This window comes from Plasmodium brasilianum, chromosome 14, assembly GCF_023973825.1.
Source record: "Plasmodium brasilianum strain Bolivian I chromosome 14, whole genome shotgun sequence".
NCBI lineage: Eukaryota > Apicomplexa > Aconoidasida > Haemosporida > Plasmodiidae > Plasmodium > Plasmodium brasilianum.
In genome coordinates this window covers 3,062,087-3,086,836 of record NC_090127.1, presented here as the reverse complement: position 1 = coordinate 3,086,836, position 24,750 = coordinate 3,062,087, and the positions used below count along the sequence as shown (strand labels likewise).

Here is a 24,750-nt window from a genome sequence, read left to right as displayed (position 1 = left end):
CATATATGTATTCTTACAATATAGCAGTCAAAATAGCTGCCATTTCACACACACTTACTCTTTTTTTTTTTTTTTTTTTTTTTCGTTAAGCATGCTTTAAACATAGCAAATTAAAGAGTCATTAATATATTCGTTAGCATATTATTGGGGTTTACGTAATAATATATATTTAAAAATGTTTACTATTTTTAAAAGAATATGTTGAAAACTTATATTTCTATATTGACTGTACATTATCAATATATGTGTATACGAAATAAATTAAATATTACAAACTTTGATTTAAAAAAATAAAACGCAACGAAAATAGTTCAAATATAAGTGGAGGAACTCATATTTTTACAGTATAATAACTGTTCAAAATTTCATGATAATATGAAAAAAGGATGAGCTTTTAACAAATTGTATATTCAGGTAAAGAATATATATATATATATATATATATGAATATATATAAAATTCTAATTATGATTTTATAAAGTTTTTGTATATATTTAATTTGCAGTATTCCTTTTATACTTATACTTCCTCTATATGTAATATGTATATGTGTACATATGTGTATATATATGTATATATATATATTTATACATACGTTAACCGTCTATATACAAAGGCATCCCAGTCAATGGCATACGCATAAATGCTACTCATACACACATTTATATGCATATAAATCCATTACTATAAGCACACATTTACTATGTTAATTCTACGAATCCTCATTAAAGGATGCGATGTTAAATTTCCTTGTTTTGTCGTAATTCTTCATTATACTTATACCACACATTATCTGCAGAAAAGGAAAAAAAAAAAAAAAAAAAAAAAAAAAAAAAAAAAAAAAAAAAAAAAAAAAAAAAAAAAAAAAAAAAAAAAAAAAAAAAAAAAAAAAAAAAAAAAAGAAAATATAAACAAAAATATAAACAAAAATATAAACAAAAATATAAGCAAAAATATAAACGAAAACGAAAACAAAGTTGTATCCATTTTGAGTTTATTAAAATGTAATACTAACACACACAATCGCGGCAGTGAAGAACGCGCTTACACGCATAAGTATTCATGCATGTGTAAAAATATTAGCGTATGCAAGTCATGTACATATGTACGTATGTACACACGCATGCACGTATGTACATAATTCAAACCTCCGTAACGTATACTATAACAGCCAAATCGGGGCTACTCAAATTGACATTATAATTATTTCCTATACAATTGTCTAACACTGTTAGAACATCCCTTTTTAATAGTGTTTTAGTATTAGAACATTTATATATAAGTGCCCAAGTGACTTTCTTTTCAGAATCCTTCTTTTCCTCATTAGTAATTACACCTACTCCATTCTCGTTCGTACTACAGTCCTCATCTCCATCTTTTCCCTCTTTTCCACTTAGGTTTTCCTTGTTTTGTTTACTAATGCTTACTTTATCGCTTCTTACTTTTCCATTTATGCCTATCTCATCTTTCTCAGCATTTTCCTTGTTGTTTATGTCAAGTTCTACCTTTCTCTTTTTTCCTTCTTCGCTAGATCCTTCTCTTTTCTCATCCCCCTGTACTTCTTTTCCCTCATCTAGTTCCTTTTCCCCATCTATTTCTTTTTCCTTCTCTTCTTTCTTATCTCCCTCTCTTTCCTTTACCCCCTCATCCTTTTCCCCCTCTCCTGCTTCAACCTTTTCGCCTGACAAGTTCAGAATTTTCATCAAATGATTAACGGTAAAATGTTCCTGTACACACATTCCATTAGAAAAGTTTTTCCGAATCAAAGGAAGAACAGCTTTAATAAAAGGTGATATATGCGGCTTACATATACAATCTAGAGGAATAATTTTACATATATTTCTTAATATATATTTTTCTTTTTTATCATTCGCTAAGAAAAATATGTCATTAACAATTTCAGATGGAGTTTTATCATTCACATAATTAAATTTAATAAAAGTATAATTTTTTATAATATTTCGAAGGGGAATAAATCTATTATATTCACTGTTTTCTTTATCAATATCATTTTTTAATTGTTTTTCTACAAAGCTATTTTTCCTATCAACATCTTCTATTTCCACATTCTTGTCATCGTTAATTTTTATATCTGCTCTATCAAAATTATTTGGAAAATTTAATTTTAAAAAATGCAAAAATTCTTTTATACCAATGTTCATCTTTTTATAACTCACTGGGGATATCAAAATTCCTTTGCACTGGGTGTTGACATTTATTTTTTGTCGCTGCAAAGGTGAACGGTACATGTAACGCGCGTGAACATGTTTATTCATGGAAGTTTGTATGCACAAATAAATCTTTACATGATCATGTATGTAAATATATGTATACATTTATAGCTTTATATGTGAGAAGAAAAAAAAATAAATTGCTGATGTTATAATATATTAACACAAATATCAAAAAAAAAAAAAAAAAAAAAAAACTTGACATCAATTGCAAGCACTATTTCACGCTGCTTTTAACTGATCAGCCGTTACACAAACATATGCGTGTGAATAAATATATATAAACATATATTATTAACATATGAACAGTAACTGTCAACATGCAGTAGCAATAAAGTCATACCTTAGCAGTGTGTCTGCTCCCCTCATAGATGTACTGGTTTGTTCTCTTCGTTTTTCTATATTCCATGGTCACTTGACATAAAATTGAGAATACCAAAAATTTGTGTAGGATTCTTATTTTTAAAAATAAATCTTTTAAACAGTTTTAATAGGCTTATATATCTCTATCTATCTATGTATAAGTACGTATATAACTTGACTGGCGTCCTGTGAATAAGGGGTAAACAGTGGTTACCTATTAAGTCAATTTAATACATTTACGCAAATACGTTTAACATATATGCATTTGTTCAGCTTAAAGTACGTACGTACTTTTGTTTAACGTATATATGTACATTCGTTTAACGTATATATGTACATTCGTTTAACGTATATATGTACAATCGTTTAACGTATATATGTACATTCGTTTAACGTATATATGTACAATCGTTTAACGTATATATGTACGTTTGTTTAAGGTTATATACAGTGCCTATATTTAATATTATTAAAAAAAAAAAAAAAAAAAAAGCTCGAGGAAAAAATGAAATAATGTAATAAAAAAGGAATAATCTACTCTCGCTCTCAAAAGTATGAACACAGGAATAATAAATATTATTTCAAACTGAAAAATGTTCTTTTTTTTAAAAAATAATATTTAAAACGTAAAGGTTTAAAAAAAAAAAAAAAATTATAAATAAAATAAAAAGAAATCATATAAAGGAAAATAAAATAAAATAAAATAAAATAACAAACATGTTAACATACTCTTCAGTTGATACCTTTTTTTTTTAAATGCATTTATGTGAGTCTTATTAAAAAAAAAAAGAAAAAAAAATCTCTTCACTCAAAGGAACCGATATAGAGAAATTTATTGGAAAAGAAGAATTCTGGCCATTGCTTTTTGCTACTGTAGTAATACATTTATATATTAAATATTTATGTAGGTTTGTATGATGCATTTATTTACGTATTATGCGTACATATAAAAATGCAAATGACAAACTGCCATCTTCTTAAGGTTAAAGCGGAACTCGTATAATTACCACGAAACACATAAAAGGCAGGTGACTGTTTTTTCTTAAAAATTTTATGAACAGAAATTTATACAATATTACTTAAATATTTAGTGAGAATAGTATTCCCCAAATTACAGATACGTTAATTATTACTTAGGAAAAAATTTAATTTAATATCTATATTCTTGTAATTTCAGTTTAACAAAATAAAATAAATTAAAAAATAGAAAATAAAAGATAATAAATAATATTGTAATAAACAAAAAATAGAATATAAAAAATAATAAATATAAAAACAGTAAGAAGGCTTATTTTGTCATCAAAGCACGATAGATCACTATCAACGTGTACTGTGAACCGTCCTTTCGTTGGCAGCTGCACGTTATTAAAATTTGCTGTATTGGCTAATATTGCTAACCTTTTACATTATTTTTTTTTTTTTTTTTTTTTTTATATCAAGTCGTTTTTTAGCTATTTCTCTATAAGCATTTGTTTTTAATGACTTAATATTAAATTACGCTTTTCCTTAAAAGAGGACATTTAGTTACTTGAGGTATACGATTAATAGTTGCTACATGCTACACATGTATTGGTGTATATATATATATATATATATATATGTATACATATATGTATATATGTATGTATTTATTTATGAATATGTATCTGTATGCGTCCATGTACTTGTGTTTTTTCCCCTGCACGTTTTGACTCCTTTATGAAATATCTTTTTATTAAGAAAAACCTATGAATAGAATTAAAACATAAGAAAATAAGTAAATGATGTGCGGACTTTTTCATGCGTTCATTTTTATCCGGTTTGCTTAATTATGGTTACCCCTTTAACATAAAAACATACGTCGTCGAAAAATAAACAAATAAATAATAAATGTGTAAACAACGAACGAGTAAACAGCGAACGATTAAACAAACGAGTAAACAAACGAGTAAACAAACGAGTAAACAAACGAGTAAACAAACGAGTAAACAAACGAGTAAACAAACGAGTAAACAAACGAGTAAACAAACGAGTAAACAAACGGTTAAACAAACGAGTAAACAAACGAGTAAACAAACGAGTAAACAAACGGTTAAACAAACGATTAAACAAACGAGTAAACAAACGAGTAACAACGAACGAGCAAAAAACAAACAAATAAAAGAATTGAAAATAAAGCAACTGGGCAAAAAACGGAGATACGCGAAAAGGAGAGAGGAATAGGAAAAAAAAATAAAAAATAAAAAATGAAAGTTCACATAAATTATAATAGTCATTTTAAGGAAAAACTTTGTGTAGCATATTCTATTCTGCGTAAGGACTAGACACTAATCGTAATGGAAGAGAACAATAAATGCATGTGAAGTTATCCATATATAAATACACCCACATACATCCATGTATATGCTCCGAGGTGTATACTATTATGTGTAAAAATACATACGCCTACACGCATTCGTGTGCCCCCAACCCTACCTCATAATATGTATATACATACGAATTAAGTTGTACAATGAATAAACAGATAATTAGCCTAATTATTAATGGCAAATTGGCAGAAAAAAAAAACATGAACAAATACATAATTAAAAACAATTTGGAAAAGGTTATACTAAATTTTAGCTTGTACTCAAAAATTGTAAGTAAAAATGAGTTATTGAAAAATATTATTCTGTACACAAAAATTGTTCATCTGAAATATTTTCATCTGGACTACTTGTACAAATATGTTATAGGACCTCTGCTAAAACAAAGGAAATTAGATCTACCACTTTTACCGAACATTATTCATACATATAAAAAAAATGACAAATGTAATTACATTTTAAAAGAAATAAATAATTACATTGTTGATAATTTACGAAAAAGAAAATTGCATGTGCAAGATGACTTAAATAATTGGGTTAGCATTTTACAAGTATTATCTTCAAAGAAAAAAAATATAAATTTTGTTCCTTTATTGAAATATTTTTTTATCAAAAATGAGGTCAAATATGAAGAGGGAAATATAAATAATATAATAGCAGAGAACAGGAGAAGAAACATTTCCATGGATTGTTCATTTTGTGATTATAATAAATGCTACCATAACAGGCGCGTACTCACCTTACCAGATAATGATATAGATTATAAAACTTTCGAATTACTATCTCCTAGGTCATTCGGCATATTATTTAATACATTGGCAAAAGTGAAAATTCAGTGTAACAATGATTTTTTTTTAAATACATTTTTTTATCAAAAAACGAAACAGATGCTACCGTCATTTAATAACATTGATTTGTGTTTAATTGTGGATGCTTTTTATACATTTCAATTTACAAATAAAAATTTATTGAAATATATTGAAGAAGAAATTTTGAAAAGAATAACAGCATTTGATTTATTGCAGTTATCCATTATTTTTTATAATTTATCAAAATTTTGGAATGATGGTGATATTAAAAATGAACTTTTTGCTGTTCTTTTTATGAAAAAAGTGAAAAAGTATCTAAACTTATATTTATTATATAACTTGGATGAGAAATATATATTATATACAAAAAATAAAAAATCTTTAATTGAAATATTACCTATGTTTTTTTTAGCATATGTCAAAAAAGTACATGCCGTATTCCCATATTATTTCAGTTTTAGTAAATTTCTTATGTTACAATTTTTATTTTTAAATAAGCATATACTCTTTTTAAAAAAAAATTGTTTTTTTAAAAATTATCATCATAGGCAAGGAAAACTCTATAAATACGATACAGACGACCAACCCAATTTTTCATATACCTTAAGCAACATCAATCGGACTATTTCAAATTTAATTTATTCATTTATCGGTTATTTCTACAATATTTTAACTTTACCTTATAAAAAGGAACACAACATACTATTTGTTCGTCATTTTTTTTTGACCTTAAATAATATATATCAATTACTTTATTTTTTTAATCTCTTTTATCATAACAGATTGACAATTACAAAAGATGAAAAATTTATTATCCCTCTACACAAATCTCAGCTTTTAATTTTTTTGTATACCTATTTAAATTTTATTTTAGATTTATATTCTTATTTATATTTAAATAATGCTATAAGAAGAAAGTTCAGTGATATCTTAACTGTTCATGCAAAAGAAAACAACAAAAATGGGAACATCCTGAACGATTCATTTTATTTTGTTAAATTAAAATATATTAAAAAAATATTTTTTCTATTAACCATTTTGGAGAATGTTGATTTAAATACAATAATGAAAGAATCGTTAGAAGGAAACAGTAAATATGTTAGTCTCATCTACGAGGATATACAAAACATAATTAACAATTCGAACACGTATTCCCATAATACCTCAATTTATTTTAATAGACAAATTATAGGCCCATACACAATTTCTGTCCTGTGCAGGTAAAATGAACATGAAGAAAAAAAAAAAAAAAAGGGGACAAAGAAAAAGCCATTTTGTGCAAAAAAAAAAAAAAGAGGAAAAAATTTATATTTAAACATACTTGAATTGCTTTACACCAGTTTTTTAGTAAAATGTCTTTTTTGTTTTTTTCCTCTTCAAATATTTTTACTCACCAAATTATATTTTCATACAAGTCCACATTAATACCACATTTGTGCATTTAAAATTGCTTTTCTAAAAAGGGCCTTCTTCTCAATCCGGCAATAGTATGTTCAAATATAAAGGTACCCATACATGCTTACACAAAAATATACTTACAAAAATATACTCACATATATACACACATTTATATGCAATGTATTTTCTGCCCTTTATTGTAGCATTTGTTTTACTTGTTTCAGAATTAATCATATACTGTGGTTTATCTCTTCAACATGTATCAACGATTTGTTTAGTGTGCAAGGTGTTTAATAATATAATTAACCTCGTTAGTTGTTCCTTAAGTTGTTTCTTTAGTTGTTCCTTAAGTTGTTTCTTTAGTTGTTCCTTTAGTTGTTCCTTTAGTTGTTTCTTCAGTTGTTTCTTTAGTTGTTCCTTTAGTTGTTCCTTTAGTTTTTTTTTTTTTTTTTTTTTTTTTTTAAGTTGCACATTTTACTTATTTAAAAAGAGCCCACATTTTTATTAACAGTTAAGTTATTCTGCCTTTTACTTTTTTTTTTTTTTTTTTAAATTTCATATACACAAAGAGCTGTTCGCAATATACAAACATACACATACGAAGAAATACACATACATGCAAATACACATTTGCGCATTTAAACTTGCCAAGTCTAAAAATTCTCTGTAACTCTCATTTGTGTAATGCTGCTTGCATAATATAAAAATTAAAAAAAAAAAAATGGAGGAGAAAAAGAATAAAAAATTATAGTAACTCGTGAAGAAAAAGGATACACAAAATGAACAAAAATAAAGGCCTGAAGTTACGAAATGCAAAATTTTAAAAAATTAAAACTAATATTATTCTAAACAGTTCATAATAATAATTTCAACTTGTACAACTTTTAGTGGAAAAGAAAGTAGGGTACACATGTTTTGAAAATATTATAAGCATGCGTTTGCTACATGCCTATATAAAAAAAAAAATATATATATACTTGATTATGTACATATATTCATATATCCATATACACATATATACATGTATACGTAAAAATGAGTAGACTCAAGAGTAACGTACGATAACGTTTTGTCGATTCGAGTAACAAGGAGTTGGATTAATAATTAGCAAAATGGAATGCATATATGTGTAATTAATGCATATTTACAGTTATACTGTAATACTTAATACTTGATGAAAACATGTAAAACACTATAATCATAAGAAAAATAAATTAGATAAACAGAAAGGTAATAATAAAATGGTGCAAATAAATGAAAAATTGAAATAGAAAGAAATATAGTGCAAAAAAAGTAAGAAAAAAAAAAAAAAAAAAAAAAAAAAAGGGGAATTTTACGAATTATCAAAAAAAAATAAAATAAAAAATAAAATATAAAAATTCTGACTGTAAACATTATACGATATATATGCTATATATATTTTTATTTCTTTAACTTTTGTTCTCCTTAAAAATTTTTTCCCCCCCCCCCCCTATTAATACATTATTTTATTTTTACCATATACATATGTATGTATACATGTATACATATATGTACATGTGTTTATACCTGTATGCAAAACTTAAATGCCTTTAAAGTTTCGTACATATTTTGATGTATATACCTATTACATATGCTTAGTACTTATATACATATACGCAATACTAATACAGACTGCACGATACATAGGCTGACAGCTTCTCATTATCGCTGCTTTTGCTTCTGCTTCTTGTAATTACTGCTTCCGATCTTCACTGCTTTACTGTTGGTACAGTTGCCTCCGCCGGACACCCAGGCCCTTCCTCCGTATGCACACGAAAGGCCCCCACTATGGCAGCAGTTGATATGCAAATAAGATCAGGTGAGTTATCAGAAGGAACGAAAAAAGAGAACAATAAAAATAATGGGAACAAAAACGAGGAGGAAGTTCAGTCGGGCATTAAAACGTACTACGAAATGAAAATAGAAGAATATGAATCTATAATAAATAAAAAATTACAAAATAAAAAAAGATTAGAAGCACAAAGAAATGAGTTAAATACAAGAGTTCGAGAACTGTGTGATGAAATTCAATATTTACTAGAAGCTGCATCATATGTAGGTGAGATAGTAAAACCGATGGGAAAAAATAAAGTACTTGTAAAAATTAATCCTGAGGGTAAATATGTTGTTGATATTGCTCATCATATTAACATTTCTCAGTGCACACCAAATACTAGAGTAGCATTATATAATGACTCTTATAAATTACATAAAATATTACCAAGTAAGGTAGATCCACTAGTCTCTTTAATGAAAGTTGAAAAAGTACCTGACTCGACATATGAAATGGTAGGTGGTTTAGATCAACAAGTAAAAGAAGTAAAAGAAGTGATTGAATTACCTGTTAAACATCCAGAAATATTTGAATCTTTAGGTATATCTCAACCCAAAGGTGTTTTATTATATGGTCCTCCAGGTACTGGAAAGACATTACTAGCTAGAGCTGTTGCTCATCATACAGATTGTACATTTATTAGAGTATCGGGTTCTGAACTTGTTCAGAAATATATTGGAGAGGGTTCACGTATGGTAAGGGAATTATTTGTAATGGCAAGGGAACATGCACCATCCATAATTTTTATGGATGAAATAGATTCCATTGGTAGTCAGAGGATTGAAGGAGAGCATGGTGATTCAGAAGTACAAAGAACAATGATGGAGTTATTAAATCAGTTAGATGGTTTTGAATCAACTCAAAATATTAAAGTTATTATGTGCACAAATCGAATTGATATCCTTGATGAAGCTTTATTAAGACCTGGACGAATTGACAGAAAAATTGAATTTCCAAATCCTAATGTTGAGGCACGTATAGAAATTCTAAAAATTCATAGTAGAAAAATGAACCTAATGAGAGGAATTGATATGGTAAAAATTGCTACAGATATGAATAATTGCTCAGGAGCAGAAGTAAAAGCAGTATGTACAGAAGCTGGGATGTTTGCCTTAAGAGAGAGAAGAGTCCATGTAACGCAGGAGGATTTTGAAATGGCTGTAGCGAAGGTTATGAAGCAGGACGCAGAAAAAAATTTCACCTTAAGGAAATTATGGAAATAAAAAAAATAAAAATAAAAATATTGGAATTACTGGTAAGCTATTCACTGATGCACACCACGGCGAATTCCGTAGCGCACTACGTAATAGAAGCATAACCGTCACTATAGCTGTAGCTGTAAATATAATTGTAGTCGTATCTGTAGCTATAATTATAAAAAAAAATGATAATAATCCAATTTTTAGTACCAATTCAAATTTTAAATGGGCCGTGTTTACGCTCAAACGCATGAGCTGGGAAATATGAAAGTGGCTTAACGTTCTTTTTAATAAAAAAAAAAAAAAAAAAATGAATAAAATAGATAGATGGATAGATAAACAAATAAATAAATGAAATGGAAAAAGCTCCTCATTAGGCGCTTAATTAGCACCACGTATACCTATGTATTCCTATATATATAAAAGTGTGCAAATGCACGAAGCACCTCCATATATGGACCCCAAGGCTACTTGTTAAAAAATTTACTTTTCTATCCCTTTTTTGTAGCATTTACATTTTAATTTTATTTTATTTTTATCATATTTTTCTTAAAAGTAAAATAAAATTTGTTTAGTTAGAAATCCTATTTTCAAAAAAATCAAAGTTTAACAAAGTTATTTCAAATGGACAAATCCACAAGCAAATTAAAATATTTCATATTTCGTATTTTGTAATTTTTAAAAGCTCTGCTGAAAGCGGAAAAAGTTATATAAAAAAAAAGAAAAAACAAAAAACAAAAAACAAAAAACAAAATTATGCTTCTTAGAATAGTTTAAGTGGGGGAAAGAGACCTCTTACTGGTAAGTATTGACGTATATGTTTTCACACGAATACATATACATACAAGTATACATACAAATGCACAACAATGGAGCATATCCCTGTGGCATTTTATTTTCCCGAATAATTTGTGGTTAACCCAACGTAGTTTGCAACGTCTTCAATTTTTTTTTCCTTCTTTTCATCCCTCTGTTGTGCTTTACACTCGTGTAAAATATTCGTGTAGTCATTTAACACATGCCTGTAAGTTACATACTCATTTAGTATTTCATCATTTTTTAAAGTTTTCCCCTTTCCCCAATTTTTCAGTTCGTTCAAAACATTTCTGTCCAACGTAGTTTTTTCCTGAACGTTCAGAATTCGTAAAAAATTCCTGAACGTTTTGTTCATATTAAAAGCAGTTAAAGGCAGTTTTTTCTTTTTTTTCTCAAAATGGGATTATATATTTATGCACATAAGGGCCTTACACAGAAATATGTGCATATGCATATATGCATGTGTATATATATGTACGAATGTAGCACTACCTCCTCTCTCTGCTTTTGTTCGACTAGTCATTAAATTTGAAATCTTACATAAAAAAAATAAGCTTGACCCAATGAAAGGAGTTAAAAATGGCACTCTTGAACATGTTAACTCAGCATAGATTATTATCTACAGCTATAATAAATGAATAAATTTTGCTATCATAGAAGAAAATATTTATGTATTTGTATCTGTTGAGTTATTTCTTTTCTTTTCCTTTTCCTTTTCCTTTTTGTTTTCCTTTTATTTTATTTAATATATCCTTCGCGGGATAGTAAAATACCACTATAATTTACTACTCTTTTGTAAAATTCATGTCAAAATAAAAAACGTAATTTGCTCATTACATTTCAGCCAATCCTCTGTAATAAAAATTCTTGTACAACTCCACAGAACTGTTTAAAAATTTGATTCTTCATAAAATAAAAATAAAGGCACCTTATATATTTGACCACGTGCTTATCGATTTTACCTTGCACTAAAAATGGAAATAAAAAAAAAAAAAAAAAATAGGGGAAAGGAAGGCAAAATAAGGGAAAGGAAGGCAAAATAAGGGAAAGGAAGGCAAAATAGGGGAAAGGAAGGCAAAATAAGGGAAAGGAAGGCAAAATAGGGGAAAGGAAGGCAAAATAGGGGAAAGGAGGGCAAAATAAGGGAAAGGAAGGCAAAATAGGGGAAAGGAAGGCAAAATAGGGGAAAGGAAGGCAAAATAGGGGAAAGGAAGGCAAAATAGGGGAAAGGAAGGCAAAATAGGGGAAAGGAAGGCAAAATAAGGGAAAGGAAGGCAAAATAAGGGAAAGGAAGGCAAAATAGGGGAAAAACAAAATAACAGAAAAGAAATTATTTACCTGTTCATACCGCTAATGACTGCTGTCACTTTTTTTTTGTTATTTCTTAATGCGAGTCTACAGAACCTGACCCACATACATTTCCTTTGTATAAAATTCTCAGCTTAATGAATGTGATGATTCCCTTTTATTATTATACGCCCAAAAATACAAAGCTGATCTTTTATATTACACGTTATGAAGGTAAAGCACGGGAAACTACCAATACAATTCGTGAAATATGCTTGTATTGAATATTTAATTTATTTTATTATGTATATGCAATTTTGCAAAAAAAAAAAAAAAAAAAAAAATATATTGTTTATATTATTTTTCCACAAAGAATACAAAAAGTAATAAAATTTGTACACATATATATTTATATTTATTACCTTTTGAAACAATTTAAATTGTAAAATTATTTCGTGTCCTTTGTACCATCAGTCCAAAATATACGTATTAATGAAAAATGTTAACATCACATAAAAACAAAAAAAAAGGATAAATCGCTTAAGTGAGTGCTTATTATATGAGTATGCTTACATATACATATTCATCACTACACATATGTAACCCAAACATTTATATAAGTATTAACAGGTTATCAATATCAATATTTATATCTACTGCAAACATATTTGTGCACGTAACAACTTACCACACCTTTCCCCAAAGAGTCTACAAAATGCTTTTTCTGCACTCTTTTTTTTTTTTTTTTCTTATGTGAACAAATTTAAAAAACGATTAAATAACAAAGTTTATTATTTCAACACATAAGGATCAACAAAAAATTTACCTGACATTTATTTGTAAAATCATTTATTCATTTATTAAAAAAACAGAAAAAAAAAAAAAAATTAAATCTAGTTAAAAAAAAGAAAAAAAATTAATACATATTGCAAATTTCTTCTTATTTATAATTTTAAGTTATAATTTTTTTCTAAGGTGTAAAAATATAGAAAGGTAAAAAAAAAAAAAAATAAAATAAGTAAACACAGAAATGAAAAAAATTAAAATAAATCCAACGTTCATTATTTAAATTAAAATGTTTACACATTTGTATGTACATATATTGCAAGTACATACAATATAAACATAAAGTAAATAGGATGCAATGGTATAATGGTGTAATGGTGTAATCGGGTGAGTTTGTGATAGTATGATTTTGTAAGTGTATATGTATGTATTCACTTATGTGAGGTATATACTATGCGTGTATTCTTATACGTATTGCTTGTACGTATGTATATACACACATTCGAACAATATGAACTGCATTATTTTCAAAAAAAACATTTACATTTTATTATTCACATCTTAATAATAAAATTTTGAAAAAAGGGCAAGAGTTTTGAAAAAATAAACTAAGAAAAAAGAGGGAAAATGAAACAAAAAGGAGATGAAAAAATGAAATAATGTAAAAGTGAAATAATGTAAAAGTGAAATAACGTAAAAGTGAAATAATGTAAAAGTGAAATAATGTAAAAGTGAAATAATGTAAAAGTGAAATAATGTAAAAGTGAAATAATGAAAAAATGAAAAAATGAAAATATAAAAAATACATCGCTTTTACTATTCTAACATAACATAACACAATAATCCTATTGTGTTGAAAACATAAAAAAGGAAAGAAAAAAAAAATAATAATAAAATATATATATATATATATATAATTATAACTCCATTTTATTTTATTAAAAAATATAAAAATGCATAAACCTATTTAGCATATAAATTTATATCAAATACTGGGGCTTATCAAATTTGCAAATTGCTTTGTATGTGTTAAAGGCATAAGAACGAATCTCTGTTGCTAACAAATACACGTGTGCCACGCAAACGACATATGTATACACAATATATGTTTATATATGTTTATATATGTTTATATATGTTTATATATGTTTACATATGTCTATATATGTTTATATATGTTTATATATGTTTATATATGTTTACATATGTCTATATATGTTTATATATGTCTATATATGTTTACATATGTCTATATATGTTTATATATGTCTATATATGTTTTTGTATTTGTGTATTTGTACGCTTCTATTTACATGCTTGTGTTCGCATGCTTGTGCGTGTATATATATTTATATATATATATATATACAAATATGGGCATATGTACGTACATATAACCTGCACGAATCGACAAAAATAAAAAAAAATATATTCTCTTTTTCTCTGTTCCATTTTGTAATTTCCAAGTATACTTTTATATATATATATAAAAAAAAAAAAAAAAAAAAAAAAAAAAAGGAAAAAAAAATGACACATTTGTTATATCATTTTTGTACTAACTCGACCAATAAGTTCTGATGAAATTTTTCGAAGTTGTGTTTTTAAATTTTGATTTTTTCATTAACATGGTCAGCTTTATTCCGTTATATCACTTTGTTCTACTTTGGCCTCTGCACGATTATTCGACTTTATGTTTGTTTTATATTTTATTTTGCTTGTATTTTTTTCGTTCATCTTTGTTTCATTTGTATAGTTCTTTCTCTTTACCTCTATTATCTCACTTTTTATTTCTACTTTTGCAAAAAAGTTAAATACAAAAGTATAAAAGTTATCAATAGGTTCATTTTTCTTTTTAGACATACTGTATTACACTGTCCTCTCCCTTATATATTCACCCCGTGTAATCGCCGTGCTTGATATTACTGAACAGAGTAACTACACAGAGAATTTTATTTTATTTTATTATATTATATTTTATTTTATTATATTTTATTTTATTATATTTTATTTTATTATATTTTATTTTATTATATTTTATATATTTATTTATTTTTTTTTTTTTTTTCCCCATAAATTCGCTTTCACGTTTTCGAAAATATATAATAGCTCTTCTTCATGGATAACAATACAATCTTTTTATTTTATTATACATGTTTTACATTAGCTATGTTTCCACTACATGTGTTTTCTACAATCATATTATTTCCCTTTTGATCTTCTTTGACAATAATATTCATATTAGTTTTATTTATAATTAACTCGGATGTCGTTATATTAGGACCACCGCTATACGTAGCATAATGATTACTACTATTATTACCTTCATAGGATGAGTGGGGGGGGTTCACATTATTATTATTACCATTAGTACCATGATTAGTACCATGATTATTATTATAATAATAATTATTATTATTGTAATAATTACTATTACTATTACTATTATTATTATTATTATTGTTAAAATTATTATTATTATTACTGCTGGTATGATTTTCATTCAACTTTGTATTTCCTTTTCCCGATTCCATATTTCCCATAAGGCTGTTATTTATATCATTCATGTTGTTTAATGCACTTGATATAAAATTACTTCGACCAATTTCCTTATCATTGGAAATACCACTAACATTCATTCGATTGGAGGACGAGTTAACTACGTTATGCATACTTCCAACCATTACACCATTATTATTCATACTATTATTCATACTATTATTCATATTATTATTCATATTATTATTCATACTATTATTCATACTATTATTCATATTATTATTCATATTATTATTCATATTATTATTACAATTATTATTACAATTATTATTAGAATTACTATTACTATTGCTATCTATACTTGTCATATTCGTCATATTTGAAATATTCGCCTGACTGTTCATATTACTCAGTGCATTCCCGCTATTCACGTTAGTCCCGCTGTTACTGCTACTGCTGACATTATTAACTCCGCTAATACTGTTCATTTTGTTTAAATGATTCAAATTCGATGCCGTTTCATGGGTATTGTTTCCTCTACTCATGTTATTAATTCTTTGGACACTACCTTCATTACCACCACCTTTGTTTATATCACTTGGAGGTAACATACTCATAGGTGCTGGGTTATTACTATCACTGCTTGTCATGTTGGCATGGTTGTTATTAACTACAGCCTTACTCTTTCCAATATTACTGCAGCCATTATTACCATTACCTACTGTACTACTACCCATAGTACTACTACCTATAGTACTACTGCCCATAGTACTACTGCCCATAGTACTACTGCCCATAGTACTACTGCCCATAGTACTACTGCCCATAGTACTACTACCCATAGTACTACTACCTATGGCACTATTTCCCATCGTGCTGCTACTCTGGTTGCTACTCTGGTTGCTGCTATTGTTACTGCTATTGTTATTGCTATTGTTATTGCTATTGTTATTGCTATTACTGCTGTTGTTACCACTACTACCACTGCCACTTCCAGCTCCATTACCACCACTGCTATTGTGGTACATGTGATAACCCGCAATATTGTCGTTCATTAATTTGTTTTTAAAAGACCCTGTAGTGTTAGGAATATGGTTAAAGTGCTCACTTCTTTGATAATTTAAATTATATGAGTTAAAGTTCACATAAGGATTTATATTGTTATATGGAGGAAACCCACTTGCACTCACTGTGGCACCTGCAGCAGATCCTGCTGCTCCAATGAAATTTGGATATCTTTTAAACAGATTTTTGTTTATCTTATCGTAATTCATATTTTGAAAATTATTTAAATTGTAATTATAATTCATCATGTCATTATTCATAAATGGAAACTTCAAACTGTACATATTATTGTTATATAAGGTGTTCGGCATATTGTTTATAGAATTTCTATTATTTACCATATATGCATTATATTTATTTATAGAATTATTATTTCCTAAAGAGTCCATATAATTTATATTACTATTTATATTTCCTTCAATGCCATTTATACTACTGTTCATCATATTCATTCCACTAGGTATACCTGTATTCATTACATCATTCAAATGAATCCCTCCACTCCCCAGAGCACCACTTACACAGTTCAGGTCGTTATTATGCATTGTGCTTTCGTTATCATGACCACTTAGTCCTCCCTTATTATTATTACTGTTGTTATGGCTACTACTCATTCCATTGATACCACCAATACCCCCAATACCTCCAATACCGCCAATTCCATTAATGCTACTAATACCACTGTTACCCCCTCCACCATTGTTCTTTACCATACTGATGCTCAAATTATTCATATTGTTAATCACCCCGGGGAGGGAAGAACCCCTCAAATTTCCCTTTGCCATATTCTGAGATATAAACAACCCCTCCGCATTTATCTCCTTTGCACCAACGCCAACACCAACACCGACTCCAATACCAACAGCACCTGTACCATTTGTATTATTCTGACTAAACATATTATTTCCTGCATTGTTCAGCATGTACATATTCCCATTGTACATATAATACTGATTGTACAACTGCGGGTTGTACATAAATGGGAAATTGTAATTACCTGCACTGTTGAGCTTATTATTATTAGTACTACTGCTATTAGTATTAGCATTATTATTACTATTGGTATTGCTATTGCCATTGTTATTATTATTATTTCTAATATTCAGTATATTATTATTTTGTATATTATATGCACTGGTGTTATTCATATTATGGTTCATAAAATTATTAACATGCAAAGTAGGATTAAAAAATTTTGGGTCCATAATATTTCCATTTTTATAAAAATCCTCATTATGTAAACAACCATGATTTAATGCAAACTCATTAAAATGCATCTGTTCCTTTTCATATTTATTAATAGAATGACTTCTAGTTCCATATTTAATAGAAACAGCTGGTTTTACATTTCTTTTTGTGTATGGACTTTTCCTAACCCTTGTTACATTTTTTTTTGTTTCATTTTTTGTTTCTACTGATATGGGAATATTTGGAACACCAATAAATCCTTCCGTAAGTATTTTTTTTTTTCTTCCTCTTTTCTTTTTTTCTGATTTTTTCTTCCTACCCCTTTTCAGGGGTACTTTAACAACAATACCAGAACCTGAACCAGTAGCCGTAGCAGCAGAAGCGGAGGCACAGGCACCACCGGTACCACCACCCTCCATATTGCTACCTCCCACTAGTGCACTACTTGCATTATGCATAATATTTCCACCCCCAACTGAGTTAATCAATCCATTCACATTCCTGTTAAGGCTATCAACCCCGTTAACCATCACACCATTAGATAAATTATTTCCATTATGTAAATATACTTTATTTTCCCCTACCCCCACAATATCTTTATTATTGAATTTCCATATTTCTAACTCGTCTACGTTTCCTTTTTGTGCATTTCTAGCGGCTAACCTAAAAGATCTATCATTCTTCTGGTAATTATTCTTCTGAAGAGAATATGGATTATTATAATTACTATTATAATTACCACTAGTACTGTTATGATTACCACTGCCAGTATTATGATTGTTATTATAATTGCAAGTACTATGGTTGTTGTTATAACTACCATTGTGGTTTGTACTATTGTTATTGTAATTATTGCTGCTACCATAATTGTAACCATTCATTCCTGTACTTGTTTCATTCTTCCTCATACGAACTGTTTCACTATCAAAATTAAAGTAGTCCACTTGCTTATGCTGCCTTTTCTTAGATGTAATCAACTGATCTGTAGTCATATTAAAATCAGCACAAAGCTTCTTCTGTTGCTTTAAAATTCTACTCCTATTCCTTTTTTCTCTACAAATTTTATTATATCTTTCTATTATTATCTCACCCATTACCTTAGTATTTATGTCTTTTAAAAAGTTATATCCAATACTATATAACACATCATCATCATCACATAGGAACTCGAAAATTCCTTTCTCCTCTTTTTCTATATATAACTTAAACTCAATATTAACCGTATCATTTAGAATAAACCAATATTTATCATTATTTATTTTACCCAAATATCCATTGTTATAATCTATTTTTTCATTCATCAACATTTTCTTCAAATTATTACTCTCGCATAAAACCAAATTTAATAACATCCTTATAATTCGTAACTTGGATGTTACTGATAGATCATCCCATTCTAAAAAAAGTTTCTTAGTCAGCCCCTTCTCGTCATTCTGCATTTCTTCATTCTTTACCTGATCTTCCTCCTGCTTTTCATCGGCTGCACCACCGGTTATACCAACGCTTACTCCACCGCCTACCGCACCTACTGCTACATTACCTACTTCTTCGTCCATTTCCTCTCCCACTTCTTCACTTACCACTTCACGTCCTACTTCCTGTCCTACTTCCCAACCCATTTTATGAGCTGCTGCTCCTCTACCTTTTACATTTTCCTTTTGATCCAAAGTCCCCCCCCCCGCCACTGCATCCTTTCCTACCCCACTCGAACCCCTCAAACTTCCTCCACTTAGCTGTTGTTCTCTTTTAACAACTTTATTGATTATTGTGTCTTTATTTATAACACCCTTTTTCTCTTGATCTTCTACTCTTTGATTACCTGCAATACCTTTGGACTTCGTATTGTCAACACTGTCCACCTTTGCAAGTTTGGCACATTCGTCTGATGTATTTGAACGAAAAGATTTCTTTCCACTTTTGTCAATTGTTTTGTCAATTGTTTTGTCAACTGTTTTGTCAATTGTTTTGTCAATTGTTTTGTCAATTGTTTTGTCAGTTGTTTTGTCAATTGTTTTGTCAATGGATATGTGTCTTTCGTCATCATTATAGTCTTCTAACTCTTCTTCGTCGTCCTCTTCCTCGACCTCTTCCTCGACCTCTTCTTCGACCTCTTCTTCGACTTCTTCTTCGACCTCTTCTTCTTCCTCTTCTTCAATCTCATCTTCACCCTCTTCATTCTCATCATCACCCTCCTCATTCTCATCTTCGTATTCGTTCAAATCCTCATTCTCTATCATTTCCTCATCATACAGTAACTCATCCGCTTTTAATTCATTCTTTAATTTTTTCCCTCTCTTTTCTTTTTTCTTCTTAGAACCACTACCTACTACTCCACTATTTTTCAACTCCTTCCTTGATTCTACAGCAGGAAATAGTTCATTAAAATTAACAACTCGAACTAATGATGCTTCTTTATCTTCAAAAATTCGAGATATATACTTGTACATAAATATAGATTTTGAATTAAAATAACGACCAAGAAAAAAAAATAATTTTAATATAAAATTCCTTCCAAATTCTGTAGTTTCTTTATTTTGAAACATATCATCAATATCTTTAAAATTCCACGTCATTTTTAACACATCTTTATACACAGTTAGAAATAATAATACCATTACATAATTTGGGTTGTTAATAAATAATATAGATTCATCATCTGCATATTTCGGTAGCTTCATCTGCTTTATAAAGTTTTCTTTTTGCTGTCTCTTTCTTTCTCTTTCCTCCAAAATGTTCCTCCTCGCTTCAGCAGAATACATGCTATCATCGAAATAAGAACTCTCTTCCTCCACATAGTTATTTCCACTGCCATTAATATTACTATCTTTTGCCTTTTCAGTTTTCACTTTTTCGCCCTTTCCCTTTTCACCTTTAAACTTATCACCTTTCAACTGCTCGCCCTTTATATTTTTCTTTTCATTTTTTAAAATTATCTTGTTTACCTTTCCTTTTTCTTTACTCAATTTTACATATCTCTTTTTTCTTCTAAGGCTCAATTTGGAACTCCTTTTCCTTTTAGCACTACTCGTACTCTTTTTCTTTTTGTATGTCGATTTTTTTTTTGAATCCTTTCGTTTGTATAAATCACTAGACCCATCATCCTCTTCGTCGTCCTCTTCATCCTCCTCTTCGACTGCTTCGTCTTCATCATCCTCATCATCTTCTTCGTCTTCATCATCTTCTTCGTCTTCATCATCTTCTTCATCTTCACCATCCTCCTCAACATCATCTTCTTCCCCTTCTTCTACTTCTTCCCCTACTGCTTCCACTTCCCCAATTACTGCACCTTCCTCTTCTTGATTAACCTTTTCTTTCTTTCGTTCTGACCGTTCTTTTCCTTCTTTCGCTCCACTTACCGTTCCTTCATTATTATCATTATTACCATTATTACCATCTTCTCCTTCCTCCTCCCCCTCCTCATCACCCATTTCGCTATCTCCCTCCTCTGTATCATCATCATCCTCTTCTTTATATATTTTCCCTTTATTTTTATCTTTCCTACTCTTCACTTTATTACTCTTACTTTTGTTTTTATTTGTATTACCTTCCTTACTTTCTCTTCCTTCTTTGCTGTCTTTGCCTTCTTTGCTGTCTTTGCCTTCTTTGCTGTCTTTGCCTTCTTTGCTATCTTTGCCTTCCTTACTATCTTTACCTTCCTTACTTTCTCTTCCTTCCTTACTGTCTTTGCCTTCCTTACTTTTCTTATAATCTAATGAACCTCTCCTGGAATTTTCCTTTTTACCAAACGAATTAGAAGTCTGTTTACTTCTTTTAAACTGATTTTTCATACTTTCACTATCTCTACTATTTAAACTGTTTTTCTTCTTTTTGGAGCTTTGCTCCTGTGCATTCTTATTTTCATTATTACCACTTCCATTTCGACTTCTATTTCCACTATCGTCATCACTTTCATTCACATTTTTCAATCTTCTAGAATTCTCAGATTTACTATTTTTCTTCAAGTCGACACTGCCTCGATTACTTACATTTGAATTTTCTTCTTTTGGGATGGAACCATTATTACTATTCAATAATTTGTTCCCACCCTCTCCAATGCCTAAGCCACTGACACTTCCATTGCCGTTACCATTACCAGTACTCTTTTTCATATCAAAATTTTTTTTAGCACACTCGCCTGTACCAGTACCAATTCCGCTAGCACTACCCCTTTTCACATCACTACTCCTTTTTGTACTCTCATTACTTACCCTTCTTACAACGTCACTAGCCCTTTTAGCACTCTCACTCCTACTCTTCACATCCATATTACTCGACGAAAAGCTGCTCTTTCGCTTTTCTTTCTTGAAAATATTATCATTGTTAATAGTTTCATCACTCACAATTTTTCGAATATTTTTGGATGATGAAGCACTTTTTTTTTTGCTGCTGGGAGATACTGATGATGATTGTTCTTTGAAGATCCCTTTCGACGAAGATGCTGTTATTAGATTTTTTTTTTTCTTTTCATCATTATTTTTTGCATTATTATTATTATTACTATTACTATTACTGTTAATGTTAGTGTTACTGTTACTGTTACTGTTACTATAACTACGACTACTACTAACTCTGTGGTTACTATTATTTTTCAATTTATTATTTTTTGAAATTAATTTATTTGCCGTCTTATTATGATCATATTTGTTACTATCATTTGTCTGATCTTTTTTTGTTTTATCATCAACTGAATGAGATTTGTCCTTTTTATCTTCTCCCTCTCCTTTTTCATTTTTGTTTTTACTTAACTTTAAACTATCACATGAACTGTTTACATTTTTTAAAGTGATGGATTCGTTGCTATTTCTGCCAATGCCTTCCTTTTTTTCTCCCACTTTGGAATTATCATTTTTCGCAATTTTACTACTACTATTGGAGCAGCTCGAACTCTTGCGCTTATCACTGTTATTATTATTGGTATTATTGGTACTATTATTGTTACTGTTATTGTTGTTATTATTACTAACATTATAATTATTATTACCAGCAATATTACCATTAATATTACCGCTATCATTGCCACTATTATTTCCACCATTATTGCCCCTATTATTGACGTTATTATTGAAGTTATTACTGACACAATTATTTCCGCTTTTATTACGATTATTATTACCATTATCATTACTGTTTTCTAATTTATCACTCACTTTTTCATTTCTTTTCTTACTCAACCCCTCAGAACTTCCTCCCGACTTTCCTGATAAATTACCATGCGTATTTTTATCCTTATCATCATTATTAGCATTTTTTTTTTTTTCCGTATTTAATGTGCTACTACTATTTTTACTCTTACCACTTGAATCTTTTGCGTTCCTTCTTTGTTGATCCTTCATTTTGCTTATATTACTACTACAAACATTATTATTCTTATTTTTTTTTTTAACTTATATTGTATACGCGTTTTCGTAAATTTTTTTTACATATACATATATGAACAAATATGTATAAATATATATATATATATATATATATAAATGCATACATATATAAATATATACATATACAAATTATATATATAAATAAATGCATACATATATAAATATATACATATACAAATTATATATATAAATAAATGCATACATATATAAATATATACATATACAAATTATATATATAAATAAATGCATACATATATAAATATATACATATATAAACATATCTATAAAAATATAGATGTATACATAAACATATTTACATATACATATATAAATATATATTTTTTTTCCCCTTAATATTATGTAAAGCACATGTATGAAACCTTTCTATATATTTTTTTTTGTCACTTGTTGCATATATGCTGTAAGTACTATTCAATGTACGTGTAGCAAATATTTAAAATATACTGTTCTTGTTCACATGTACGTAGTATATTAGGGTAAAATATATATACATAAATAAATATGCATACATACATTTATATGTACATATTTATATCTATGTATGATATATATTTATAATATGCATTTCAACATTTTCCTTCCATTTGTATTTTTACTATTTTAATTTTTTTACTCTATACATCACATGTAAAAGATATATAAATATATTTATATATATATATATGTATATATGTATATATATAAGTACATGTACATACATAAATATATGCATATGTACATATTTATATATACATAAATACATTGCATACATATATTTTTTTCCATCACTGTTTGTACCGTTTTTTGAATTATTTTTATCGGTTTTTTCTTTTTTTTTTTTTTTGGTTATTGCTTTTCCATAACTGATTTAACAAATACATATAATTTTTACAATTATGCAGTGTACATATATATATATATATATATATATATTATATATATATATATAATTATTTACATAATACGTATTTTATTTCGAAAAAGTAAATTGTAAAATTAAACTTAAAAATGAAATAAGTTGCATAATGTATAATATTACATACATACTAATTTATATATATATATATGTATGTAATATATGTACTTACATATATATATATATATGTACATATTATGTATGTACATACTACTATGTATATTTGTACGCATAATTACGTATGTATATATAATTCAATAGCATATGTAATTCACATGTAACAAATCAGAGGTAAAAATAGGAAAAAAAAAAAAAAAAAAAATATGCAAAGTCGACTTTTTCATTGTTAAATCATTTAGCATAATATACAAATAATTATTAACAATTTTGTTTTAAAAAAAAAATATACTATTTAGTAACATTTAAACAAAAGTTATTAATTTTGCTATAATTAGATATACAGCAACATATATATATGTATATATAAATATATACATGTATTTTTTAATATATATATTCATTTACATATATACTATATATATATATATATTTAACGTATAACACGTAACACATACTTTTACATATACATAAAAAAATATACGTATATAATATATATGG

The 24,750-nt window shown here is 27.9% G+C and overlaps 5 protein-coding genes across 5 annotated transcripts; 2 read left to right on the top strand and 3 right to left on the bottom strand.

Moving 5' to 3' along the window:
• Positions 1-712: 712 nt before the first annotated feature.
• MKS88_005865 (uncharacterized protein) lies at positions 713-2,640 on the bottom strand (the record flags this gene model as incomplete). Its single annotated transcript, XM_067219163.1, has 3 exons — positions 713-793; positions 1,149-2,228; positions 2,575-2,640. The coding sequence occupies 3 exons, from the start codon at positions 2,638-2,640 to the stop codon at positions 713-715; spliced, it is 1,227 nt and encodes a 408-aa protein (XP_067071067.1).
• A 2,445-nt stretch (positions 2,641-5,085) lies between these two features.
• On the top strand, positions 5,086-6,972 carry MKS88_005864 (uncharacterized protein; the record flags this gene model as incomplete). Its single annotated transcript, XM_067219162.1, has 1 exon — positions 5,086-6,972. One exon carries the CDS (start codon positions 5,086-5,088, stop codon positions 6,970-6,972), a length of 1,887 nt encoding a protein of 628 aa, XP_067071066.1.
• A 1,983-nt stretch (positions 6,973-8,955) lies between these two features.
• On the top strand, positions 8,956-10,224 carry MKS88_005863 (26S protease regulatory subunit 8; the record flags this gene model as incomplete). Its single annotated transcript, XM_067219161.1, has 1 exon — positions 8,956-10,224. One exon carries the CDS (start codon positions 8,956-8,958, stop codon positions 10,222-10,224), a length of 1,269 nt encoding a protein of 422 aa, XP_067071065.1.
• Positions 10,225-10,820: 596 nt separating this feature from the next.
• MKS88_005862 (uncharacterized protein) lies at positions 10,821-11,371 on the bottom strand (the record flags this gene model as incomplete). Its single annotated transcript, XM_067219160.1, has 2 exons — positions 10,821-10,887; positions 11,121-11,371. 2 exons carry the CDS (start codon positions 11,369-11,371, stop codon positions 10,821-10,823), a joined length of 318 nt encoding a protein of 105 aa, XP_067071064.1.
• A 3,353-nt stretch (positions 11,372-14,724) lies between these two features.
• Positions 14,725-23,171, bottom strand: MKS88_005861 (uncharacterized protein; the record flags this gene model as incomplete). The annotated part of the gene is made up of 3 exons (XM_067219159.1): positions 14,725-14,882; positions 14,985-15,024; positions 15,249-23,171. 3 exons carry the CDS (start codon positions 23,169-23,171, stop codon positions 14,725-14,727), a joined length of 8,121 nt encoding a protein of 2,706 aa, XP_067071063.1.
• Between the last annotated feature and the right edge of the window lie 1,579 nt (positions 23,172-24,750).